The 23,704-nt window shown below is 45.1% G+C and overlaps 1 protein-coding gene across 4 annotated transcripts; it reads right to left on the bottom strand.

Moving 5' to 3' along the window:
* Positions 1-950: 950 nt before the first annotated feature.
* pth2 (parathyroid hormone 2) lies at positions 951-23,193 on the bottom strand. 4 transcript variants are annotated; one of them, XM_038288028.1, is made up of 5 exons: positions 3,845-4,072; positions 3,555-3,659; positions 3,274-3,453; positions 1,426-1,585; positions 951-1,231 (listed from the first exon to the last, which is right to left on the bottom strand). In XM_038288028.1, the coding sequence occupies exons 1-5, from the start codon at positions 3,859-3,861 to the stop codon at positions 1,226-1,228; spliced, it is 468 nt and encodes a 155-aa protein (XP_038143956.1). In that variant the 5' UTR covers positions 3,862-4,072; the 3' UTR covers positions 951-1,225. The 4 variants fall into 4 exon arrangements, with proteins under 4 accessions (XP_038143956.1, XP_038143946.1, XP_038143938.1 ...); XM_038288018.1 differs by lacking the exons at positions 951-1,231; positions 3,845-4,072 and adding an exon at positions 22,845-23,193 and having other exon boundaries at positions 1,274-1,585; XM_038288010.1 differs by lacking the exon at positions 951-1,231 and having other exon boundaries at positions 1,274-1,585; positions 3,845-4,073.
* Between the last annotated feature and the right edge of the window lie 511 nt (positions 23,194-23,704).

Genomic DNA, 23,704 nt, shown 5'->3' with positions numbered 1-23,704 from the left:
GAACTAGAGGTTCTGTTGGGATTAGCATCTAGAGACGTTTGACGATTTTCTTTCAGGGAATTTATTGATCCCAAAGTAAAGTGAGATGCTGCGACTCTTTTTTATCCAGATGTTGTCTCCTGTAGAGGTCCGTCTTCCAGCGGCCGTGTTGGAGCCTCTGACTGGTTCCAATGAAGATGATGATGCTCAGGGTTCTCCGTTAGGTTCTTCATCCTGCTTAATTTTTCGACAGGCGGTAGACGACGACTTCATCAGATATGAAACTGAAGCTTTGAGAGTTAATGAAGTCAGTCTGGGATTATAAACTAAATCTGCTCAGTTTATAATTCACTGAGAAACGTTTGGAGGGATTTAATCTGCTGCTCTGGTCGTTTTAATCTGAGGAAATACTGAAGCACTCTGGATTCAAATAAAAGCATTTTTAAAAATGTCTCATGTCAATCAGTGGTCCTCCTAACTGTCAATCATCCTAGTGAGGTGTGTCCGTAAGGCCGTCCTATGCGCTCGTTCCGTTAGCTAGCTTGTTCTGCGCACATTCAGGCGTATATCTGTAGTGAGCTACGGTTTCAGACAGTCTTTGAAGCTCACCTTTCTCACTGCGGTTCTTGGAAAATGGCCGAGGGTCGGAAGAGAAAAAAAATAATAATTGAACTTTATTGATCTCACATTGGGGAAATTCCCTCTGCATTTTGGGCTGCCGTTGTGCGGCTCCTGGGAGCAGTGAGGGGTTAAGGGGTCTTGCTCAGGGACCCAGAGTGGAGGCTGTGAGGGTCAAACCTTCTAAGACCTGGGCCAACATTATCCCAGGGTTTTAGGGGCCGACATTCTATGAGCTTTGAGAACAGCAACTTTTAAACAAGTGGAGACAAAAAACAAAGAAAGAAATCATGAAAATCCTCCACAAAACCTTTAATCTAAGGAAAACTGGCTTAAACCCTGCAGAGCGCAGTTCTAGGGATTGGCCAGCAGGTGTCAGGCTGGAGCTACCTGCAGTTTGCTGCCTGATCTAACCAAACATCAAAGTTTGATCAATGGAGGAAAACGAAGAAAAAAACACAGAATGTAGATTAGAGTCAGAATATAATTCCAGATTCTGCTTAAAGAAAAGCTGCTGATTTATTTGACATCAGGACTTAAGATGGAGAGGAACAAGTTCTGATCCATCTCCATAAAGTACAGAGCTTCTGCTGAGGCCTCTGGATCCCATTCTGGGTAAGAAGAGCTTCTAAGGCTGGAGGAGCAGAGAGTAAATCGTTAGTTCTGGAGAAACATCCACCATGAACATCACAAACATCTGCAGGGTTTTAGTTACATCTAAGTTTAATTCCAACAACATTTTATTCACATCAACAACAAACATCTAAAGTTCTCCTGAAGAGCAGAAACTAAAGCTGAACTTTGAAGCAAACATCAGGAGTCAACCACCAGAAGCTTCTGCATGTAGGAGTTCAGCCACTTCTGTCTCTCCATGGAGGTCAGGAGTTTGCTCTTCTCCCTGAAGGCGGCGTCGTCGGCCACCACCATGTTCCTCTTCAGCAGGCGGGCTCCTCCTGAAGCCCACTCACTTGGCCACACCCCTTCCACACTGGACAGGACAGAACCACCAAGACTTTAGGATCTCCTCAAACACCAGCTGCCCTCAGAGGTAGTTTAGTTAGGCTCCGTCCACACGAAGCCGAACCCTGGCCTAAACGCACTAATTTTTCACCAAACCAGCCTCTCATCCGTACGAAGCCGGCGTTTCGGGGGTCTGTAAACGATCTTTTTTTTATTCAGCCTTCAGAGTGGGAAGATTTTGAAACGCCGTTTTCGCGTTTCCATCTTTAAGCTCTAACCGCATTTTTTTTCTTAAACGCATGCGTCATAGTGTGGCCTCTAAACACGCATGCGCGACGCAGTATCACAACAACAATGGCGCCGTACGCCGTGTTGAATGGTTGCTGCTCATGCTACTCACCCTGCTGTCGGGCTTACAACAGAATCTTCTTCTTCTGGAATATCTCCAGGAAGAACAGAGCAATATCGACCACATAGTTCAGCACCTGAATTTGACTGAACCACGGAAATAGACCCGCAGGGCAACCATGAATAAATATTAGTGCGCATGCCCAACATTTCGTCGCCTGTTTTCGCTTTGGCACCACAGCGCCACTTATAGGCCTGGCATACATTTTGCAGCGTTTTCATGCATTCGTGTGGACGATCACATTTATTTTACGTCTCCGTCTTTACGACAAACGTTTTGGAAAATATTAGCGTTTCGTGTTCGTTTTGACTTCGTGTGGACGGGGCCTCAATCCTTTATCTAGAAAACTGCTGATATTAATAGGAAGTGTCTGACTGCAGTTCCACTGTAAAGCCGGACATACACTGAGATTTTTTAAATCTCAATCGTTGCACGTAGCTACAGCTAACTGTACATCGTGAGCTGCAGCTACAGCTAACTGTACATCGTGAGCTGTAGCTACAGCAAACTGTACATCGTGAGCTGTAGCTACAGCTAACTGTACATCGTGAGCTGCAGCTACAGCTAACTGTACATCGTGAGCTGTAGCTACAGCTAACTGTACATCGTGAGCTGCAGCTACAGCTAACTGTACATCGTGAGCTGCAGCTACAGCTAACTGTACATCGTGAGCTGCAGCTACAGCTAACTGTACATCGTGAGCTGCAGCTACAGCTAACTGTACATCGTGAGCTGCAGCTACAGCTAACTGTACATCGTGAGCTGCAGCTACAGCTAACTGTACATCGTGAGCTGCAGCTACAGCTAACTGTACATCGTGAGCTGCAGCTACAGCTAACTGTACATCGTGAGCTGCAGCTACAGCTAACTGTACATCGTGAGCTGCAGCTACAGCTAACTGTACATCGTGAGCTGCAGCTACAGCTAACTGTACATCGTGAGCTGCAGCTACAGCTAACTGTACATCGTGAGCTGCAGCTACAGCTAACTGTACATCGTGAGCTGCAGCTACAGCTAGGTAGGTGAAAATTAAAAGTTTATGAAATAAGAAATTTTTCATTGTCTAAAAGTAAAAATGGAATGAATTTGCTGTGGATTCACATATATTTCCTAAACAAAGTGCTTGTTGAAGGGTGAGAGGGTTCACTGCTCCTCCCTCACCTCCGGCTACTTGATAGAGCTGAGGTGTCAGACAGCAGCGCCACGTGGAGAGAGAGGAGCGGTGATGGCGGAAGATGAAACCAGCTGAACTTTTCTACGATAAAGCAGCCAGTTAAAGAGCAGCACAGGGTTGAGGTCCCAGTTACCTGGCCTCCGCCCTGTCCGGACCAAACAGCCACGCTTCCCTCATCAGACCAGCCTTGCTGTCTGCTGCCGCTCTCAGGCTCGGCGTTGACATCATCTGGATGTTCCAGTCATGGAGGGAGATGGAGGGGAACAGAACATCCCAGTCATCGGGTTTCACCTCCTGTGGATCTTCAGGGTTTCTAAGATCACAGAAATGAGATCATAGAGATGCAATCTTTATCCTTAGGGCAATAGCAATACGCCTGAGGTTTCAGCTGATCCCACATCAGATTAAACTCACCTAAGAGGTAGTCTAGGATGAGGGAAGCCAGACGTCATCGAGGAAATGACCAGAACCCAAATCAGCAGGAAGGACATCCGAGAAAAAGCCCAAAGTTCTGACATCCTGAAGGAGACAAAAAAAAACCTCCTGAGAGTCTCATTTATTCAGATAGTTCGCTAATAAAGTCCGTTCACCTGCTTCCTTCTTCAGGCTAACCTCCTCCTGGCTACTGTGTGACGTCATTATGTTACTTTATTGACCAACACCAGAATCTGGGCTCAAAAACCAGGACAGAGAGAGAGAGAGACCTGTTGGACCGAGTCATGGTGAAGTTCCAGGACTCTGACTCCCAGAGAACTGACTCACTGTAGACTGTTAGTTTGTACCATCTATGGTTTGCAGCAGAACCTTTAGAACCTCACAGGAAACCAGTAAGAGTGATGCGATCTGTTGGACCTACATGTCCAGCTGTGATGAGAATAAAAAGGGTTTTCTGAGCAAAGCTTTTTTTCCTCCATAACTCTGGACGTTAATGTAGATATGATCAGAACCATCTGGTGGGCTGTTGTCACACTAAAGGCCCATTCATACCTCACGTTTGGCCTGCACGTCCGTATTTCTGTCCGTACGTTCTATCCGTTGACTCCTTCATACCTCCGTCCGTTGAGGTGCGCAATAACCCGTATTTCCTCTAGGTGGCAGTGCTGGGCGCCAATGATTCGTCATTGATCAAAACATGGCGATGGTCCAAGACCTGATTCTGTTGACATTTTGTACTAAAAACTCAATAGCGCCCCCACCGTTTCCGGTAGTATTGCTCCGTATTGATCCGTTTCGTCCGTAAGCGTAAGCTCCCAATTTTCGTGTCAAAGTACGGACGAAATCGACGGTTAGAACGTATGAAACACTCCACACGTATCCGGATCCGTCTTTTACGTGAGGTATGAATGGGCCTTTAAGCTACACCCCTCCCCTAATCTCTCCTCTCATTGGCCCTCAGCTCTGACCAACCAGGGTTCTAAGACCTAATCCTAACAAATGTTAGCCTACTTAGACTTTCTACAAAATCTGTTTGGATGGGATAGCATTCCAGCCTCTCTTCTATAGTTACATTTTTCCATTAAGTCAGGTACTGAAGCAGGGATGACAAGAAAAGGGGAGGAGCTAAAGGATCTGGTGGAGCAGGAGGATGTTGTAGGTCTACAGCATGGTGGTCTGGACGCTCTATGAGCCAAATATTCAGTTTTTTCTGCTTGTTTCCTCCTTTGCAGAAGTAATCTCCTCTTCTGACTGAACTCTCCATCTTCTCCTGCAGTCTGGTTCTCTGGATACCCTCCTTCTAACTCCAGTTAAAGGCACAGTGTTTAGCTTTTGGCCACTAGGGGCGCCTGCATTTTGCTTCTACTAAAGCGGGGGTCTGCAACCTCTTTAGCCTCGAGCTTTTTCAAAAATTTATGAAATTTTTGTTTTTATATATAAACTAAAATTATTTATGTTTTCCAATGCTGTAAACATTTGTATAACAAATACATTTAAACAATAGTTTGCATCATAGCCATAGAGATCAGTGGCCATAACCTGCAGCCAGGGTTAGCGGCGCGGCGCCAGGCTAACAAAGCTGCAGGTGCGTCTCAGGCCGTGGATCCCAGAGGGAAAAAAGGAAGATGGCTGATGAGCGAATCATTTGCTTTCATTACCAGTGAGGAAGGATCGCCTGCATGTTTGCTTTGGAATGAGAGGTTGGCAAAAAATAAAAATTAGGAAAGTCATTTTCAGGGAAGGTTAAATCTGCAGCCGACCACCAGCTGGGAGGGAGAGAAAAAGAGAGATTGCTGAACTTCTGGATAAATTAGAGGAGAGCAAATATAGATTTAAGAAGTAGATTGCATCTCCAAACTACTGCTGCTAGTTTGGTTGCAAGGATAGAAAACCATTCATAGATCCAACAGGTAGGCCTCTGATGCAGGGATGGAAACTTTCTTCCATTTGTTCCCCAAATCCTAAAAATCTAAATCCCACCAAAGAACGCTGGTGACGGAGGATGTGGGATTTCAGGGTTAGAGAGCTCTGCTCTGATGATGTCACTTCCTGCTCGGTTCCTCGTGACTCCATCAGCTCCTCCCAACAGAAACACGTCCACCATAGAAAGATTCCTTTATCCTGTTTCTATCATTTCATCAATGCACCGCGCGCGGTGAAGCGATCACTGCTCGCCCATCACCTCATGCTGCTATGTGACATTGATGAACATTTAATCATGAATGTTTATTATATATTTAAGCCGCCATTTTCCTTTTCTATAGTGGAATAAAACACTTAGAGCCGTGTTTCCATGACAGGCTGATAAAAGACATTCACATTTTTGCAGCTCCAGACAGATTTATTTTTATTTATTTTTTGGTCTAACATGGCTTTGAGCAGTTTGGGTTGCTGACCTCTGACCTAAAGATAGAAAATAAAAAAGATTCTGACTGTAAACTAGGAGTAAAGCAGTAACTTACCAGTCCGATAATAAAGTTGAGAAAACAGCTATTAACATGCTAACATTAGCCCACCTTGCTATTACCATGCTAACATTATCCAGCCTTGCTATTGCCATGCTAACATTAGCCCATGTTGCTATTACCATGCTAACATTAGCCCATCTTGCTATTACCATGCTAACATTATCCAGCCTTGCTATTGCCATGCCAACATTAGCCCACCTTGCTATCACCATGCTAACATTAGCCCGCCTTGCTATCACCATGCTAACATTAGCCCACCTTGCTATCACCATGCTAACATTAGCCCACCTTGCTATTACCATGCTAGCTTTAGCCCACCTTGCTATTACCATGCTAACATTATCCTGCCTTGCCATTACGATGCTAACATTAGCCCACCTTGCTATCACCATGCTAACATTAGCTCACCTTGCTATTACCATGCTAGCTTTAGCCCACCTTGCTATTACCATGCTAACATTAGCCCATGTTGCTATTACCATGCTAACATTATCCAGCCTTGCTATTGCCATGCTAACATTAGCCCATGTTGCTATTACCATGCTAACATTAGCCCATCTTGCTATTACCATGCTAACATTATCCAGCCTTGCTATTGCCATGCCAACATTAGCCCACCTTGCTATCACCATGCTAACATTAGCCCGCCTTGCCATTACGATGCTAACATCAGCCTACCTTGCTTTTACCATGCTAACATTAGCCCACCTTGCTATCACCATGCTAACATTAGCCCACCTTGCTATTACCATGCTAGCTTTAGCCCACCTTGCTATTACCATGCTAACATTATCCTGCCTTGCCATTACGATGCTAACATTAGCCCACCTTGCTATCACCATGCTAACATTAGCTCACCTTGCTATTACCATGCTAGCTTTAGCCCACCTTGCTATTACCATGCTAACATTAGCCCATGTTGCTATTACCATGCTAACATTAGCCCACCTTGCTATTACCATGCTAACATTATCCCGCCTTGCCATTACGATGCTAACATTAGCCCACCTTGCTATCACCATGCTAACATTAGCTCACCTTGCTATTACCATGCTAGCTTTAGCCCACCTTGCTATTACCATGCTAACATTAGCCCATGTTGCTATTACCATGCTAACATTAGCCCATCTTGCTATCACCATGCTAACATTAGCCCACGTTGCTATTACCATGCTAGCTTTAGCCCACCTTGCTATTACCATGCTAACATTAGCCCACCTTGCTATTACCATGCTAGCTTTAGCCCACCTTGCTATTACCATGCTAACATTAGCCCACCTTGCTATTACCATGCTAACATTAGCCCACCTTGCTATTACCATGTTAACATTATCGCGCCTTGCCATTACGATGCTAAAATTAGCTTACCTTGCTATCTACACTCCCGTTCCACCCATTCCATCCGTCTTTAAGTTTTGCAGCTGGAGACCTGGACATGATAGTAAATGAACCATGGCTAACTGCTAATGATGCTACATGAATGCACATAAACCAATACTGAACCTCGTTTGTTCCCTCGTGATAAAAAAGAAGGTCAAAATTAACTTTTTAATTCATGTTTGCCTAAAAAATTATCAAACCTAAAAGTAGAAACAATTTCAAAAGTAAAATAAATCCTTTATGAGGCTTTCTGAAACTTCACTCCTGTCCTATTAAACTCCATTCATGGTCTCATGACTGAAAGTTCTCACCAGAAACCAGCAAAGATTGAACCTAACCGTAAAGAATAACTTTTATATCAAATCAGACGGTTCATAAACCTGCAGCCAACATGAAAGCATGTTTCTCCAGAGATCCATTCTCACTGGACCCCGGACGGGCCCCTGGGTCTGAGGATGCCCAGATCTGCTTCAGCATCAGCTGGGATGGTAGAGACCAGGTACCTTCATGTTTACCTGCTTTGATCAGAGAACCCCATGAATAAAAGCTAAAAGACCATAAACTGAGATCAGCCACCTTTGTGTTCCAGTCAGAAAGCTTGTTCCCAGTCAGGCTGGTACCTGAACGTTCCAGGCGGCTGATCTTGGTTCTTACCTGCGTCTCAGAAACCAGAATCAGAAGTTTGTAAAAATCAACAGCTGTCTTCCCAGAAACATTAAAAACACGCCATTAAAACAAGGATTTCCCTCCACTCCAGGTTAAAGGTAGCGCAGAGCCTCCAGTGCTCGGTCTTATATACCCTCTCACCCTGGACAGTGGTATGACCCCCCCCTGCCCGGCCACACACCCACACCACAGAGTAACGCCCCTGCACAGGTCAGGCTGCGGAGCTGAAGGAGCTCGTTAGTGTCCACTTCAAACACTGTGGCTGAAGGCGCTGCTGTTTGCAGGACGCCATCTAGTTACTGGACATCATTACGCGGCGGCGGTGCATCAATGCCATCTTCAGGATCTGCTGCAGATGTTTCTGTGCCTTTTTCTGCCAGAGATGTTTAATCTTTCGGATCACAGATCTGACGACGCTCCACGCAGAGAGGGGTGCAAAGATGAAACGTCCTCATCCGTCCATCCAGGACAGGAGAACCAAACAGAGATATTAATAGAGTAGAAATACATTAATTTAAACAAACAATGTTAAAGTATAACTTTCATAAAAAGGTGAAGCTTTTTCAATATAAGAGGCTGATGAGGAGATTTCTAACTGATCAGATTGGACGGCTGCTCTCCTGACGGGAGGCGGATCCTGTTCTGGAAATCAGTCATTCAAACTGAGGTTTATGGAGTAAATCTATTTAATGGGACACATTGTGTGCAGAGACTCCTGTTTGGAGCTGAAGATCATTAAAATGGGATCATTGTTGGATTCTGAGCAAAAGGAGAAAACTTTGAATAAATCTGAGACGTTATGAAGGGAATCGATTGAGAAGCGATGATTAGAGCTGTTAAAGATAATCGTTAGGATAATTATTTTGAAGATGTTTATTACACCTTAATATTACCTGTCTGTTGAAAACGGAGCTTTTCCACCACAGTTTATCTAATCAGGACAGTTCCTCTGTCTGGATATCCAGTTATAATCTTCATTCTGCACGTGGCAAAGATTTGGGAATAGAATGAGAGCGGCGTCCTTCAGAACATGGCGGAATATTTTGATAAGGCTGGAGCTATGGATGCATAAACATCTGCTAACGTGTATGATGTCATGATAGGATGATGTCATGATAGGATGATTGGATGATGTGATGATGTCATAATGACTGGCTACCTGTCCAGGGTGTACCCCGCCTCTCCCCCATTGACTGCTGGAGATAGACACCAGCACCCCTCGCGACCCCACAAGCGTGTCAGATAATGGATGGATGGATGATGTCATAATGTGTCAGACGTGAAATGTATAAAATGCCTAAAATAAAAACTTAATCGGAGCCACTTCCTGAGAGGTGAGCAGCTGCTTTCTGTAACTCTGAGCAACTTCTCTGATCTGAGATTTCCTCATTCTGCTTCATTCTATCTCTATTCTCCCACTCTGCAGAATCTGTTAGTTCAATCTCTAACGTTCTGCTCTCTCTGCTTTTTCTCATAGTAGCTTCATCTGGTCTGTTCCTGTTTGGCTGTGACTCCATCCTGGAGAGAAATATCAGCTGTGCTGCTGCCATCAACACCTTTGTTTCTAGATGTTGGAGCTTGGCCTGTTTTCCAGTGTAGTCCTGTTTCTCTGACTGTGACTAACTGGATGTGCTCCCTTCATCCTCTGACATGGGAGCTGGCTCGGAGCTCGTCTGCCTGGCTGTGTGTTTCCTGGACGGGGCCGCCTGTGGAGCTGGTTGACAGTTGCCTTTTGTATCTATGCTTCTTTTTCTATGTCTGCTTCTGTCTCCTTGAACCCCAGTGGGCCTCAGCAGATGGCCGCTCACACTGAGCCTGGTTCTGCTGGAGGTTTCTTCCTGTTCAAAGGGAGTTTTTCCTCTCCACTGTCGCTACAAGCATGCTTAGTGTGAGGGATTGCTGAAGAGTCAATGAGTCGATGCAATCAGCTGGTTTTCCTTAGATAGAAAACTTTGAATCAATCTGACTGGATGATCTGGTTGATCTGGATCTATAAAGTGACCTGAGATGACATGATGTGAATTGGAGCTATAGAAATAAAATGAATAGAAGTGAATTGAGTGAGATTATAATTTCTATCAGAATCTGTGGTCATATCTCCTGGTTATAAGCTATTAAATGTTATTGTTGTCCTGAGTGAGTGAGAGATAGAGCTTCAAGGTGCAGACACACACACAGAGAGCCTATCTTTGACTAATGGTGTTTCCTGCCGGTTCTGGATTAGTTGTATCCCTGCAGGAGAGTCACTGATGGACCAGCCACACAGATGCAGCCGCACAGAGGTGAGGAGATTCCCTCTGTGCTTTTAGGGTTCTTTCCACCAAATATTACGGGTTTTTTTTTTAGCTCTGAATCTACCGAGGTGCAATTTGAACTTTTGTTGTCTCACCAGTGGGCATGAAATACCCAAACATTAAGCTCTTGGTTATGGAATTTAGTCTAGTTAGTTTAGTCTCAATTCCTTATTAAAATTAGAATTAAGCTGGGCTTACACTCCCCATCAGGAATTGTAAGTCCATAATATCTATGGTGCAGATATGCAGTGTTTTGGTTTGATATGCTCACCTCAGGATTTGAAATGCATGAAACTTAAAATCAACATTTAAAATTTTTTTTTCTGATTGCTTTGTTTTGTTCTTTTTTGACCACCTGGGGGCCCTCATGGGGACACTAACGTGTTATTTCTCAGTATTCAGTTAATGCTTGGATTAAAAGAAACATAAACAAATGTAATAAAGATAAGAAAAGAAACATTATTTCTGGTAAAAGTAGCAGCAGAACACTGAGAATTCCCCATCCCTGATCCATGATCAGGATGTTCCTTTAAACCTGTTCAGTTCCCAGCTTTTAGCCTCATGCTGAATGTTTTTGCATTTTTTCAACATCTGGCCACATTATAGCTAATGCTACGTTCAGACCGCAAGTGATTGAATCCGCAGAAGCAGCTGGTTTACATGCAGAGTCTACGGTTGATGTGCATCAAAGCTCCTGCATGGTCTACAGCAGCAGGAGCAGCAGCTGCTGGACATCAACCAATGAGAGAAGCTGATCTGGGAGCTGGCAGGGAGTCAGACGCAGCACTGCTGATGCAGAGCGCTATGATCACTCCTCTGAAACAGTTTATTAACGCCTAAATTAACTTCAAATGTAGAAACCTGCCGGCAGAATATGTTGGCTTTTATTATCCTGCTGCCTGCAGTTTGTAGCACAGACCTGAAAAACGCTAACATCTACTTCCAGCCGCCACCAACAGGAGGGGAAAACCCTGGAGAGGCGAGCGGGCCTGAGGCAGCTGCTGCTGGGGATTCCCAGTGACAGCGCAGCGCCGGTATGTGGGGGTCTGAGCGGCTCCCACAGAGAAATAATCTTTGAAGGCAGGATGGTAATCTGGATGAACTGACTGCACAGACCATGTTTTCAGGAGGACTTTCTCACTTCAACATAGATTCTAACTACTTTCTACCCGCTGATCACAGCTAATATAGCAAAGCTGCTCTCTGGCATCGAACACAGGAGCAGCAGAAGCATCAGACGCATCTTGATACACTTTACTAGACGTCTGACTTTAATCATGTAGCATCACGTAACTTTCCACACTACATGAAAAGTGAGATTTTCGTCCCCGTAAACCCCCGTAAACTCCCGCAGATCTGCCTGATTTTCGTCAGTTTCCGACAATTTGCAACCCGTGCTTGTCCGCGTTTGTCGTGCCACAAATTGTCGGAAACGTACCGGGACGTAGGTGGAGAGCGATCAGCTGTACTAATGGCCCTAATTAGCATATGAATGCAGCAAACCCGCGCGGCTGGCCAGGTCTGGCTTGAATAACCTTCTCAGTATTGGCTGAAACCACTATTCTCAAACAAGTGAAATCGCTCGTGATTGGCAGCAAAAGCACACGTGGCCACGCCAGGCTTTAATTTTCTTACTGAGTATTGGACGGAACCACTTCTTTTTAAACAAGTAAAGTCGCTCGTGATTGGTTGGCATATATATATATATTTACATATAAATTTACATATATATATTTATTCATATATATATTTATTCATATATATATATATATATATATATATTTATTCCTTCATATATTTATTCATTCATATGGTGTGTATTTATGTTATCCTACACTACTACACAATTATTATGCTACCATCAAGGACATGAATGAATTTATACAGGAAATGAAGATTTGCCGGGAAGCTGTTTATGCAAAGAAAGAGCTTTATTAAAACACACACAACTATATACAACGCGTATCCAAACACATGCGTTTCTAAAAATTAAAAGTCCGTGAACGGTCCGTTTGCTTCCTCGGGGTTGGAGGTAACTGGCAGCATTCCCTCCGAGGCAGGTCCGATGTGCAGACGCATACTGTGCGCGGCCCTGTACTTCGGCATCGCTTCTAACCGGGACTGCAGCTTAACACAGAGTTCAGTGAGATCCGGCCTACGAAATGGCGGCGACCGTACAATCCATCCAGAGACACCGCCGACGACGGCGGACTTCCAGAGTTCCACTTCCTCATCTGCCAGCACACTCTGCCTCGCTTTCAGCAGCTGAAAAAAAAAACAATGAATCAGCGCACTGCGTATGGACACAACACATCTATCAATGCACCTGAAAAATAGTCACCAAATAAAGTCTTACCCTCTTTCTTCTGGCCCGACTCCGAGCAGATAGCCTCCGCACGCAGCGTGTGGCTGGCTGCATATATCTGAAGCTCCTGCATACCGTCTGAAAATACGTCTTACAGGCAGCTGGAAAACAATTAAATGAGAGCGGTATAAATAAAAAATCAAACGCAAGTCACAGTAACAAGGAAGGAGAAAACATTAAAACAAGTCACTTACACACAATGTCGTCTTTATCAACATCGTGTAAATCTGGACTTGCTGATTATGGCTCCGAGCAAATAGGAGGTCTGTGAAAACAAAATGTAAAGCTATGGTCGGTATCCATCCGTATCCATTTCCTTTTACCGCAGAATGAAAGCATATTCTTTAAATCTTACCCCTGCTCCGGTTCATAGCGCCTGCAATTAGTCTCCGAGTTGTTAAGACGGCGTACTGATTCCTGTAAATCACAAAAAATACACTTTAATAAAGCTTGTTCTAGCAAGGCTACTATTAGCGGTAGCTTAGGCTAGGCTACTATTAGCCATAGCTTAGGCTAGGCTGCTTTTAGCTTAGCAGGCAGTAATCGAACATATATTTACCGCTAGCATCTCTTCTTTGAGTTCGTCTTGTTCGATGCAGAGTCGCCATCGCGTCCAAGAGGAGTTTTACCCCGAAATCCAGACGCTCCAGACCGCCTGCACAAAGCAAAGCAGCATCCTCCACTGTGGCAGCAGACCGCCGCTCTGAGTTTATTGGAGATCGTACAGAGCATGCGCGAGATGAACGTTTCCGTGGATCAATAAAAATAATTAAAAAATCATTCTTTTTTTTTTTTTAAATCAAGGCCTTAATTGGCACTAAAATTATTTAAATATGTTTATCGAAGTATTTATAATTCTTTAATAAAAAATGCTTATAAAAACAATTTCGTCAGATATATTATATCGCTCCAGGCGGAGAAAAAGCTAGAGGATATATATATACGTATATATGTGTGTGTGTGTTTTTACATACATACAGGAGTCATGGAACTCTGCTTGCAGCTCCTTCATATTTCATGTACACTAATAACTTGTGTACATGGTTCTGGTTGATGGCATTAAAATCATTTCAAATAGCATTAAATTAGAGTCACTCATTCTAGTGTTGCACCGATGCCATTTTTAGGCCCCGATACCGATACCCGATACCTGGCTGTGCAGTATCGGCCGATACCGATACCATAATAATGTAAAATAATTGCCATCATGGCTTTGTCGAGCTGCTGCCTACCTTTGTGAAGCAGGAAAAAATCTAATACAAAGTGAATCCAGTAGAACTTTTTATTGCCTACCAGGAATGGGTGACAATAGTTGAATAAACTTATGGCTCTCAAAATGGTATCCTTGCCCTATTGGTTGGTACTCGCCGATACCGATACCACCATTTTAGGGCAGTATCGGGGCCCCGTCCGATACTGGTATCGGTATCGGTGCAACACTAACTCATTCCTGTATGAACCCTGTGAGCGCTTAATTTAATATGACATATTAAAAAAATCCCACCATCATCCAGCATATGTTCAGTTTCTGCCCAAATATATATATATATTTTTGTAGATTTTTGTAACGGGGATAAGGATAATTCAAAACTGCTTTTTTTTAATGAACTTGTTCACTACTTCCAAACTCAGCATCTCTTTTCATTCCTGTAATAAGAAGTTTCTTTTGAATGGATTTGATTAAAGTTTAAGTCCCTCGGTATAAAATAAATATTTTGATGGAGATGAGAAATCTGCTTCCTCGTTGGTGAGTAACCAATAGTTTGGATCCAATCATTTAAATAAACGGTGTTAGTTTTTTTTTTTTTTTATATATATATATAAGAATTGTGCTATAATTTCTAGTCACCGATCTGTTGCTGCTATATTTTAATTTGACGAACCGGAATTTGTCGATGTTCTTTTTCCTGTTTGGTGCGATTGCAATTGCGGATCTTGACCTGGCCGGACCTTCTGACCACAGTGTACCAATCTTCTCATGGCTACTTCCAACAGGATAATGCGCCATGTTATAAAGTGAATCATCTCAGACTCATTTCTTGAAACTTTTCCACTTAAGTAATTGTGAATTGAGCATATTGACAGACAACATTTTATATTTTATCTTAAATGCAATTTTTTTTTTTTATAATTACAGCTCTAAATGTATTGCTCTGTCAGCTAAAGATCTGTTTTGGTCTCTATACTTTAATTAAATAAATCAATTCAAGCTAAAATGTAAGAGGCTATACCTGATCTCTTTGTATTCTTACCTTTTAGAAAAATGTCACTTGGTGTAAAACCCCCCCTGCAACCCTGGTTTGCATTTGTATAGCTCACAGCATGTTCATTTACATGTTAAAGCCTCCCCTAGAATTCCATGGGGGGGAGGCATGGGGGGAACACTGCCTAAGAAAGTCCACGTCAATTTCTGACAATTTACGGGAGTTTTCGACGAAGCCTGCAAATTGTCGTAAACTGCCGCTAACCTGAAGTTCCACGACAATCTACAGTGCCGCATATTGACGAAAATCCCACTTTTCATGCAGTGCCAACTGCAGGAAAACGTGACTCATATTCCACTTTAACATGGCCGTCAGAACGGCTCCATTCTGCTCAATTCACCAGAAAGGTGAGCTTAGTGCTTGGAAAAAATCTTTCATTCCTTTAGAGACAGCATGAAAAGTCAGCTGAGTACAAAACATAGAGAGGAAAACAAGAAGAAAAGGGACAAGAAGAGAGGGACACAACCTAGAACAGATAATGGATGTCTATTCTATTAACATTTCTCTATCTGGAGAACGGGGCTGTTTATGTGTTGTCTTCTCTATTCAGAGGGGTCCTGCCTGTCTTTGCCTAGGGCCCCATATTTCCTCAATCCGCCCCTGGTGATCATCATGACGGACTGAGAAACGTCTGCAACTCAGCAGATTAAATCAGAAATCAGTACCAAGCCGCCGTGGGATTATAGTCCAAGCTTCTTCAGTCACTCATTGATCAGAAGCAGTTCTTTGAAGCTGGGGGAGGAAATATCTAAGAACAACGTTCAGGTTTGTGTGACGATGAGCAGAGGAGTCTGTGGGAGGAGCTACATGATGTCACAGCCAGAAAAAACATCTATTGGAGGAAATCTGATGCTTCTTTATGCCCTGAGCCCCCCCCCCCTCCACCCCCCCCCCCTCCACCGCCCCCGCCCCCCTCCCCCAGACCTGGCCCTTTGTTCTGGACCTTGTTGGCTTTAATGACCTGCAAACAGGAAGCAGAAGCTTTAACGACGCCTCAGCAGGATAACAAGCCTCCAGCTGAGGCCTGAGTCACTTCACATCATGGACGCCGGCGGTCAGATCTCATCGCCGGCTTTATTTTAATGAAGGTGGAACTCATCCTGCTGACCCGTCAAGAGTCCCGCCCACAGCCTGTGACCTCTGGAGACCCACGCCAGAGCCTGGGAGGGGCTTAATGGCGGCTCTGGTTCCTGCTACAGAAAACAGGAAACGTCTCATTACATTTAGAACAGAATAATGAACGTGGAACTGGATTGGCATTTCATCAACCATCATCATCATCATCACTGGTTCTGAGTCTGTAGCTTTTGCTGGTTCCATCAAGTAGACTAAATCTGATGAAGCAGCTTCAAAGTGTTGAACCTGCAGCTGAGGATCTTCATCAGGCTCCGCCTCTAAAGCCGGGCATTACTGTACGATATTTTTACAATCGTTGCACGCAGCTGCAGCTCAAACTGAATGACGTAACTGCAGGTTTTAAAATTCCACAGCTCCCGATGTTTGTTCTCTCACTGTGCGACCCGACGCTCTGATGCGATCTACCTGCTCACTGTACGTCTAAAAACCAGGTGGGACTCAGCTCCGCAGTGAGATGGCGCTACCGGGACTCGTCTATCTGGAAGCCAAACCAGTAGCAGAGGAACATGAAGCTCACTAGAGTGAAACGCGCTGCCTTGGATATTTGGGCAATTTAGTGCTGAAAGCCCTAAAAAGAAAAGGAGACGACGTATTTGGACAAAGACATGGCTGAGCTAACGTGGCTACTACGGTCTGACAGTTTGACAGGAAGAACTCCATTTCACTCATTGCCCCCCCCCCCCCCCCCCCCCCCCCCGCCATGCTGCTGGGTTTACATCTGAGAGGAAGAAGAAGAAGAATCGTTGTTTGCGCCCTGAGCGATTTGCCCACAACCTTAAGATTCCTGATGGGGGGGTCGTTAGCGGCTGATCGCCCCTCGTTACCCCCCGTTCACTACACCACGCACCATCAGGCTGGAAGTCTGACTGATTGAAAATTTCTCGCACGACTGGAGAATCGGCAAAACAAGGGCAAAAAAATCGTACAGTGATGCTTATTGTTCTTTTAGCTCAGCGAACCGCGTCAGGCTAACGGACCCTTACTAATACGCATGACGGCTATTAGCCGCTATCAGGCCCATAGAATGGCTTCAGATTGGGCCAATAGGCTCATTGTCATCGAGTCGATCCTAATCCTAACCATAAATGAATTCATTTTCCACAGCGTAATTAATTAATCTATTTAGGGGTAATCTGAAAATAATTTCAGTAGTTCTTCATGTCCTTTAAAAGAAATAAATAAAATGATCTGCATGTTGCTCATATTAAACAAACCAAAAACAAGTAATCTGATGTCCTGTCTCTGTGTTGTAGAATCCTCCCGCTATAAATATTTAATTCTCTGTGAAAAACCCTGATCATTCTTTAATAAGATCAAATATATTTTTTAAAGCTAATGTGTGTAGTGGACCCAGTGAAGGACTTTTTTGTTATTTTATGCACAAAACAGCAACAAAAACCTGAATAAATCTGGAAATAAAACAGAGCAGCAGCTTAAGGCGGAGTTTCAGAGAGCTAACCAATCACAGGCCTCTACAGTCTACGACCAGAGAGCATCTGGATGAGGAGAAACCAGGATGGAGCTAACTGGTTCTCCTCCTGATGAGCTGAAGCTCATCCAGCTCCTCCTCCTGGAATCACCTCAGCATGATGCCGACGTTCAGCAGGGAGAGAAACCAAACAGCCACTGAGACCCTGATGCTGCAGGCTACAGTCATATTGATTTAATTTATTCTATTCTGTGTTTTCTAGATAACTGCTTTCTTTTCCATTTTATGTCATTCTAGTTTGAGTTCTTATGTATTTCTTCTTTACTCTGCTGCCCCCTTGTGCCAGCCTCCTTCCTCCCTTCTAGATGCTTCTGTCACTCCTTCATTACTCCATCTTTGTTCTGTTTGGAGTTTATACTCCTCCTCTGCAGTTACTGGCTGCTGGATTCCCTTCATTTCTCCATTCCATCCTTAACCCAACTGTTAGTTATTCCTGGATCTATGCTTCTGTTTCCATCCATCCATTATCTGACACGCTGGTCCCGAGTGGGATCGCGAGGGGAGCTGGTGCCTATCTCCAGCAGTCAATGGGTGAGAGGCCGGGTCCATCCTGGACAGAGAGGCCGGGTCCATCCTGGACAGAGAGGCCGGGTCCATCCTGGACAGAGAGGCCGGGTCCATCCTGGACAGAGAGGCCGGGTCCATCCTGGACAGAGAGACGGGGTCCATCCTGGACAGAGAGGCGGAGTCCATCCTGGACAGAGAGGCCGGGTCCATCCTGGACAGAGAGACGGGGTCCACCCTGGACAGAGAGGCCGGGTCCATCCTGGATAGAGAGACGGGGTCCACCCTGGACAGAGAGGCCGGGTCCATCCTGGGCAGAGAGGGGGGGTCCATCCTGGACAGAGAGGCCGGGTCCATCCTGGACAGAGAGGCCGGGTCCATCCTGGACAGAGAGGCCGGGTCCATCCTGGACAGAAAGGCCGGGTCCATCCTGGACAGAGAGACGGGGTCCACCCTGGACAGAGAGGCCGGGTCCATCCTGGATAGAGAGACGGGGTCCACCCTGGACAGAGAGGCCGGGTCCATCCTGGGCAGAGAGGGGGGTCCACCCTGGACAGAGAGGCCGGGTCCATCCTGGGCAGAGAGGGGGGGTCCATCCTGGACAGAGAGGCCGGGTCCATCCTGGACAGAGAGGCCGGGTCCATCCTGGACAGAGAGGCCGGGTCCATCCTGGACAGAAAGGCCGGGTCCATCCTGGACAGAGAGACGGGGTCCATCCTGGACAGAGAGGCCGGGTCCATCCTGGACAGAGAGACGGGGTCCACCCTGGACAGAGAGGCCGGGTCCATCCTGGGCAGAGAGGGGGGGTCCACCCTGGACAGAGAGGCCGGGTCCATCCTGGGCAGAGAGGGGGGGTCCATCCTGGACAGAGAGGCCGGGTCCATCCTGGACAGAGAGGGGGGGTCCATCCTGGACAGAGAGGGGGGGTCCATCCTGGACAGAGAGGCCGGGTCCATCCTGGGCAGAGAGGGGGGGTCCATCCTGGACAGAGAGGCCGGGTCCATCCTGGACAGAGAGGCCGGGTCCATCCTGGACAGAGAGGGGGGGTCCATCCTGGACAGAGAGGCCGGGTCCATCCTGGACAGGTCACCAGTGCTTCTGTTTCCACTATTTATTATTAAACCTGCAAGAAACCAGCTCAGCATTTGGGTCCTCGGAAAAACCTCCACCCCACCTGACAGGTAGAGCCTCTGGCTCCATCAGGGCTGTGATTAGCTGGAGGCCAGATGGTTCCAGCAGGAGCCTTAGTCCATCCTCAGTCTGAACCAGAACTAAATCTAAACTGAGCCTTAGTCCAACCTCAATCTGGCCAGAACTAAATCTAAACTGAGCCTTAGTCCAACGTCAGTCTGACCAGAACTAAATCTAAACTGAGCCTTAGTCCATCCTCAGTCTGAACCAGAACTAAATCTAAACTGAGCCTTAGTCCAACCTCAATCTGACCAGAACTAAATCTAAACTGAGCCTTAGTCCATCCTCAGTCTGAACCAGAACTAAATCTAAACTGAGCCTTAGTCCAACCTCAATCTGACCAGAACTAAATCTAAACTGAGCCTTAGTCCAACGTCAGTCTGACCAGAACTAAATCTAAACTGAGCCTTAGTCCATCCTCAGTCTGAACCAGAACTAAATCTAAACTGAGCCTTAGTCCAACGTCAGTCTGACCAGAACTAAATCTAAACTGAGCCTTAGTCCAACGTCAGTCTGACCAGAACTAAATCTAAACTGAGCCTTAGTCCATCCTCAGTCTGAACCAGAACTAAATCTAAACTGAGCCTTAGTCCAACCTCAATCTGACCAGAACTAAATCTAAACTGAGCCTTAGTCCATCCTCAGTCTGAACCAGAACTAAATCTAAACTGAGCCTTAGTCCAACCTCAATCTGACCAGAACTAAATCTAAACTGAGCCTTAGTCCAACGTCAGTCTGACCAGAACTAAATCTAAACTGAGCCTTAGTCCAACGTCAGTCTGACCAGAACTAAATCTAAACTGAGCCTTAGTCCAACCTCGATCTGACCAGAACTAAATCTAAACTGAGCCTTAGTCCAACGTCAGTCTGACCAGAACTAAATCTAAACTGAGCCTTAGTCCATCCTCAGTCTGAACCAGAACTAAATCTAAACTGAGCCTTAGTCCAACCTCAATCTGACCAGAACTAAATCTAAACTGAGCCTTAGTCCATCCTCAGTCTGAACCAGAACTAAATCTAAACTGAGCCTTAGTCCAACCTCAATCTGACCAGAACTAAATCTAAACTGAGCCTTAGTCCAACATCAGTCTGACCAGAACTAAATCTAAACTGAGCCTTAGTCCATCCTCAGTCTGAACCAGAACTAAATCTAAACTGAGCCTTAGTCCAACCTCAATCTGACCAGAACTAAATCTAAACTGAGCCTTAGTCCATCCTCAGTCTGAACCAGAACTAAATCTAAACTGAGCCTTAGTCCAACCTCAATCTGACCAGAACTAAATCTAAACTGAGCCTTAGTCCAACGTCAGTCTGACCAGAACTAAATCTAAACTGAGCCTTAGTCCAACGTCAGTCTGACCAGAACTAAATCTAAACTGAGCCTTAGTCCATCCTCAGTCTGAACCAGAACTAAATCTAAACTGAGCCTTAGTCCATCCTCAGTCTGAACCAGAACTAAATCTAAACTGAGCCTTAGTCCAACCTCAATCTGACCAGAACTAAATCTAAACTGAGCCTTAGTCCATCCTCAGTCTGACCAGAACTAAATCTAAACTGAGCCTTAGTCCAACGTCAGTCTGACCAGAACTAAATCTAAACTGAGCCTTAGTCCATCCTCAGTCTGAACCATTACTAAATCTAAACTGAGCCTTAGTCCAACCTCAATCTGACCAGAACTAAATCTAAACTGAGCCTTAGTCCATCCTCAGTCTGAACCAGAACTAAATCTAAACTGAGCCTTAGTCCAACCTCAATCTGACCAGAACTAAATCTAAACTGAGCCTTAGTCCAACGTCAGTCTGACCAGAACTAAATCTAAACTGAGCCTTAGTCCAACGTCAGTCTGACCAGAACTAAATCTAAACTGAGCCTTAGTCCATCCTCAGTCTGAACCAGAACTAAATCTAAACTGAGCCTTAGTCCAACCTCAATCTGACCAGAACTAAATCTAAACCGAGCCTTAGTCCATCCTCAGTCTGAACCAGAACTAAATCTAAACTGAGCCTTAGTCCAACCTCAATCTGACCAGAACTAAATCTAAACTGAGCCTTAGTCCAACGTCAGTCTGACCAGAACTAAATCTAAACTGAGCCTTAGTCCATCCTCAGTCTGAACCAGAACTAAATCTAAACTGAGCCTTAGTCCAACGTCAGTCTGACCAGAACTAAATCTAAACTGAGCCTTAGTCCAACGTCAGTCTGACCAGAACTAAATCTAAACTGAGCCTTAGTCCATCCTCAGTCTGAACCAGAACTAAATCTAAACTGAGCCTTAGTCCAACCTCAATCTGACCAGAACTAAATCTAAACTGAGCCTTAGTCCATCCTCAGTCTGAACCAGAACTAAATCTAAACTGAGCCTTAGTCCAACCTCAATCTGACCAGAACTAAATCTAAACTGAGCCTTAGTCCAACGTCAGTCTGACCAGAACTAAATCTAAACTGAGCCTTAGTCCAACGTCAGTCTGACCAGAACTAAATCTAAACTGAGCCTTAGTCCAACCTCAATCTGACCAGAACTAAATCTAAACTGAGCCTTAGTCCAACGTCAGTCTGACCAGAACTAAATCTAAACTGAGCCTTAGTCCATCCTCAGTCTGAACCAGAACTAAATCTAAACTGAGCCTTAGTCCAACCTCAATCTGACCAGAACTAAATCTAAACTGAGCCTTAGTCCATCCTCAGTCTGAACCAGAACTAAATCTAAACTGAGCCTTAGTCCAACCTCAATCTGACCAGAACTAAATCTAAACTGAGCCTTAGTCCAACATCAGTCTGACCAGAACTAAATCTAAACTGAGCCTTAGTCCATCCTCAGTCTGAACCAGAACTAAATCTAAACTGAGCCTTAGTCCAACCTCAATCTGACCAGAACTAAATCTAAACTGAGCCTTAGTCCATCCTCAGTCTGAACCAGAACTAAATCTAAACTGAGCCTTAGTCCAACCTCAATCTGACCAGAACTAAATCCAAACTGAGCCTTAGTCCAACGTCAGTCTGACCAGAACTAAATCTAAACTGAGCCTTAGTCCAACGTCAGTCTGACCAGAACTAAATCTAAACTGAGCCTTAGTCCATCCTCAGTCTGAACCATTACTAAATCTAAACTGAGCCTTAGTCCAACCTCAATCTGACCAGAACTAAATCTAAACTGAGCCTTAGTCCATCCTCAGTCTGAACCAGAACTAAATCTAAACTGAGCCTTAGTCCAACCTCAATCTGACCAGAACTAAATCTAAACTGAGCCTTAGTCCAACGTCAGTCTGACCAGAACTAAATCTAAACTGAGCCTTAGTCCAACGTCAGTCTGACCAGAACTAAATCTAAACTGAGCCTTAGTCCATCCTCAGTCTGAACCAGAACTAAATCTAAACTGAGCCTTAGTCCATCCGTATTTTGAGCTCTTGTTGTTTTGCAGTCTGTGAGGAACTGATGATCTCAGCTCCTCCTCATAGAAACGTGTTCTGAATCAAAGCTGAAGTAGAACCAGAACCATCTGGAAACTCTCTCACCTTTGACCCTCCATTCTTCCTCTCTAGCTGGAGCTGGAATTCTTCAGCAGGTTGTGATCCGGTTCTGAGGAGCCTCCAATGGGATCAGAACCTATTCCGCCGGGAATGAAAGGATTCTGGGAAGTTTCAGGAAACTTCCTTCTCTCATGTTTTTCCAAATGAGAACAAATGTCTGCTCATCCGGACCTCCTGGTGCTGCTCTGGTTCTGTTGGGTCCATTTGCCTGATTTAAGCCCAGTTTGGGACTAGTTAATGTTAGAAGTGTGGATTATGGTGGAACCGGATTATTAATCTGATTCTAAAGGTGGATCTTTGATCTCCAACATTTCAGAGGTGAACAGGCAGCGATGATGGAAGCAGAGGATAAAGTTCAATGTTTGGATTATTTACAGATAAAAAAAGATCAAAGCAAAAATAATACTAAAAAAAAGGACCAATAAAATAATCAATGACTTCGGTTCTGCTGAACATGTGGCTCTTTTTCTTATGTGTGACGTCATCGCCGTTTGTTTATTCGGACCGTGGTCCGGGGAAAGTGGGCGTGGCTCTACCCTCGGTGGGGCGGTTCCGCTTCAACACGCGGTTCCCGCAGAACTCCGTGGACCCGCTGGGTTCGGTTCAAATACCCACAGAGTTGGGATCATGCACCTCAGGACCTCGCGTGGAAAGCTTCCCACGGCCACCATGTCCGGTCTGTAGGCTGCAGGAGCTTCCAGTTTGGAGCAGAACCTTTGGCACTATGGAGCTGAGAGAAGCGCTGCCTCTGTGGCTGCTGATCCTGGCTGCACAGCCGCTCTTTGGACTCCCTACCAACCCGAACACCTCCGCCCAGGTAAGACCTCACCTGGACCCGCTGCAGT

The sequence above is a fragment of the Cyprinodon tularosa genome, unplaced genomic scaffold (genome assembly GCF_016077235.1).
Source record: "Cyprinodon tularosa strain WSP-4 unplaced genomic scaffold, ASM1607723v1 ctg1066, whole genome shotgun sequence".
Lineage (NCBI taxonomy): Eukaryota > Metazoa > Chordata > Actinopteri > Cyprinodontiformes > Cyprinodontidae > Cyprinodon > Cyprinodon tularosa.
This window is presented reverse-complemented; position numbering and strand designations above follow the sequence as displayed.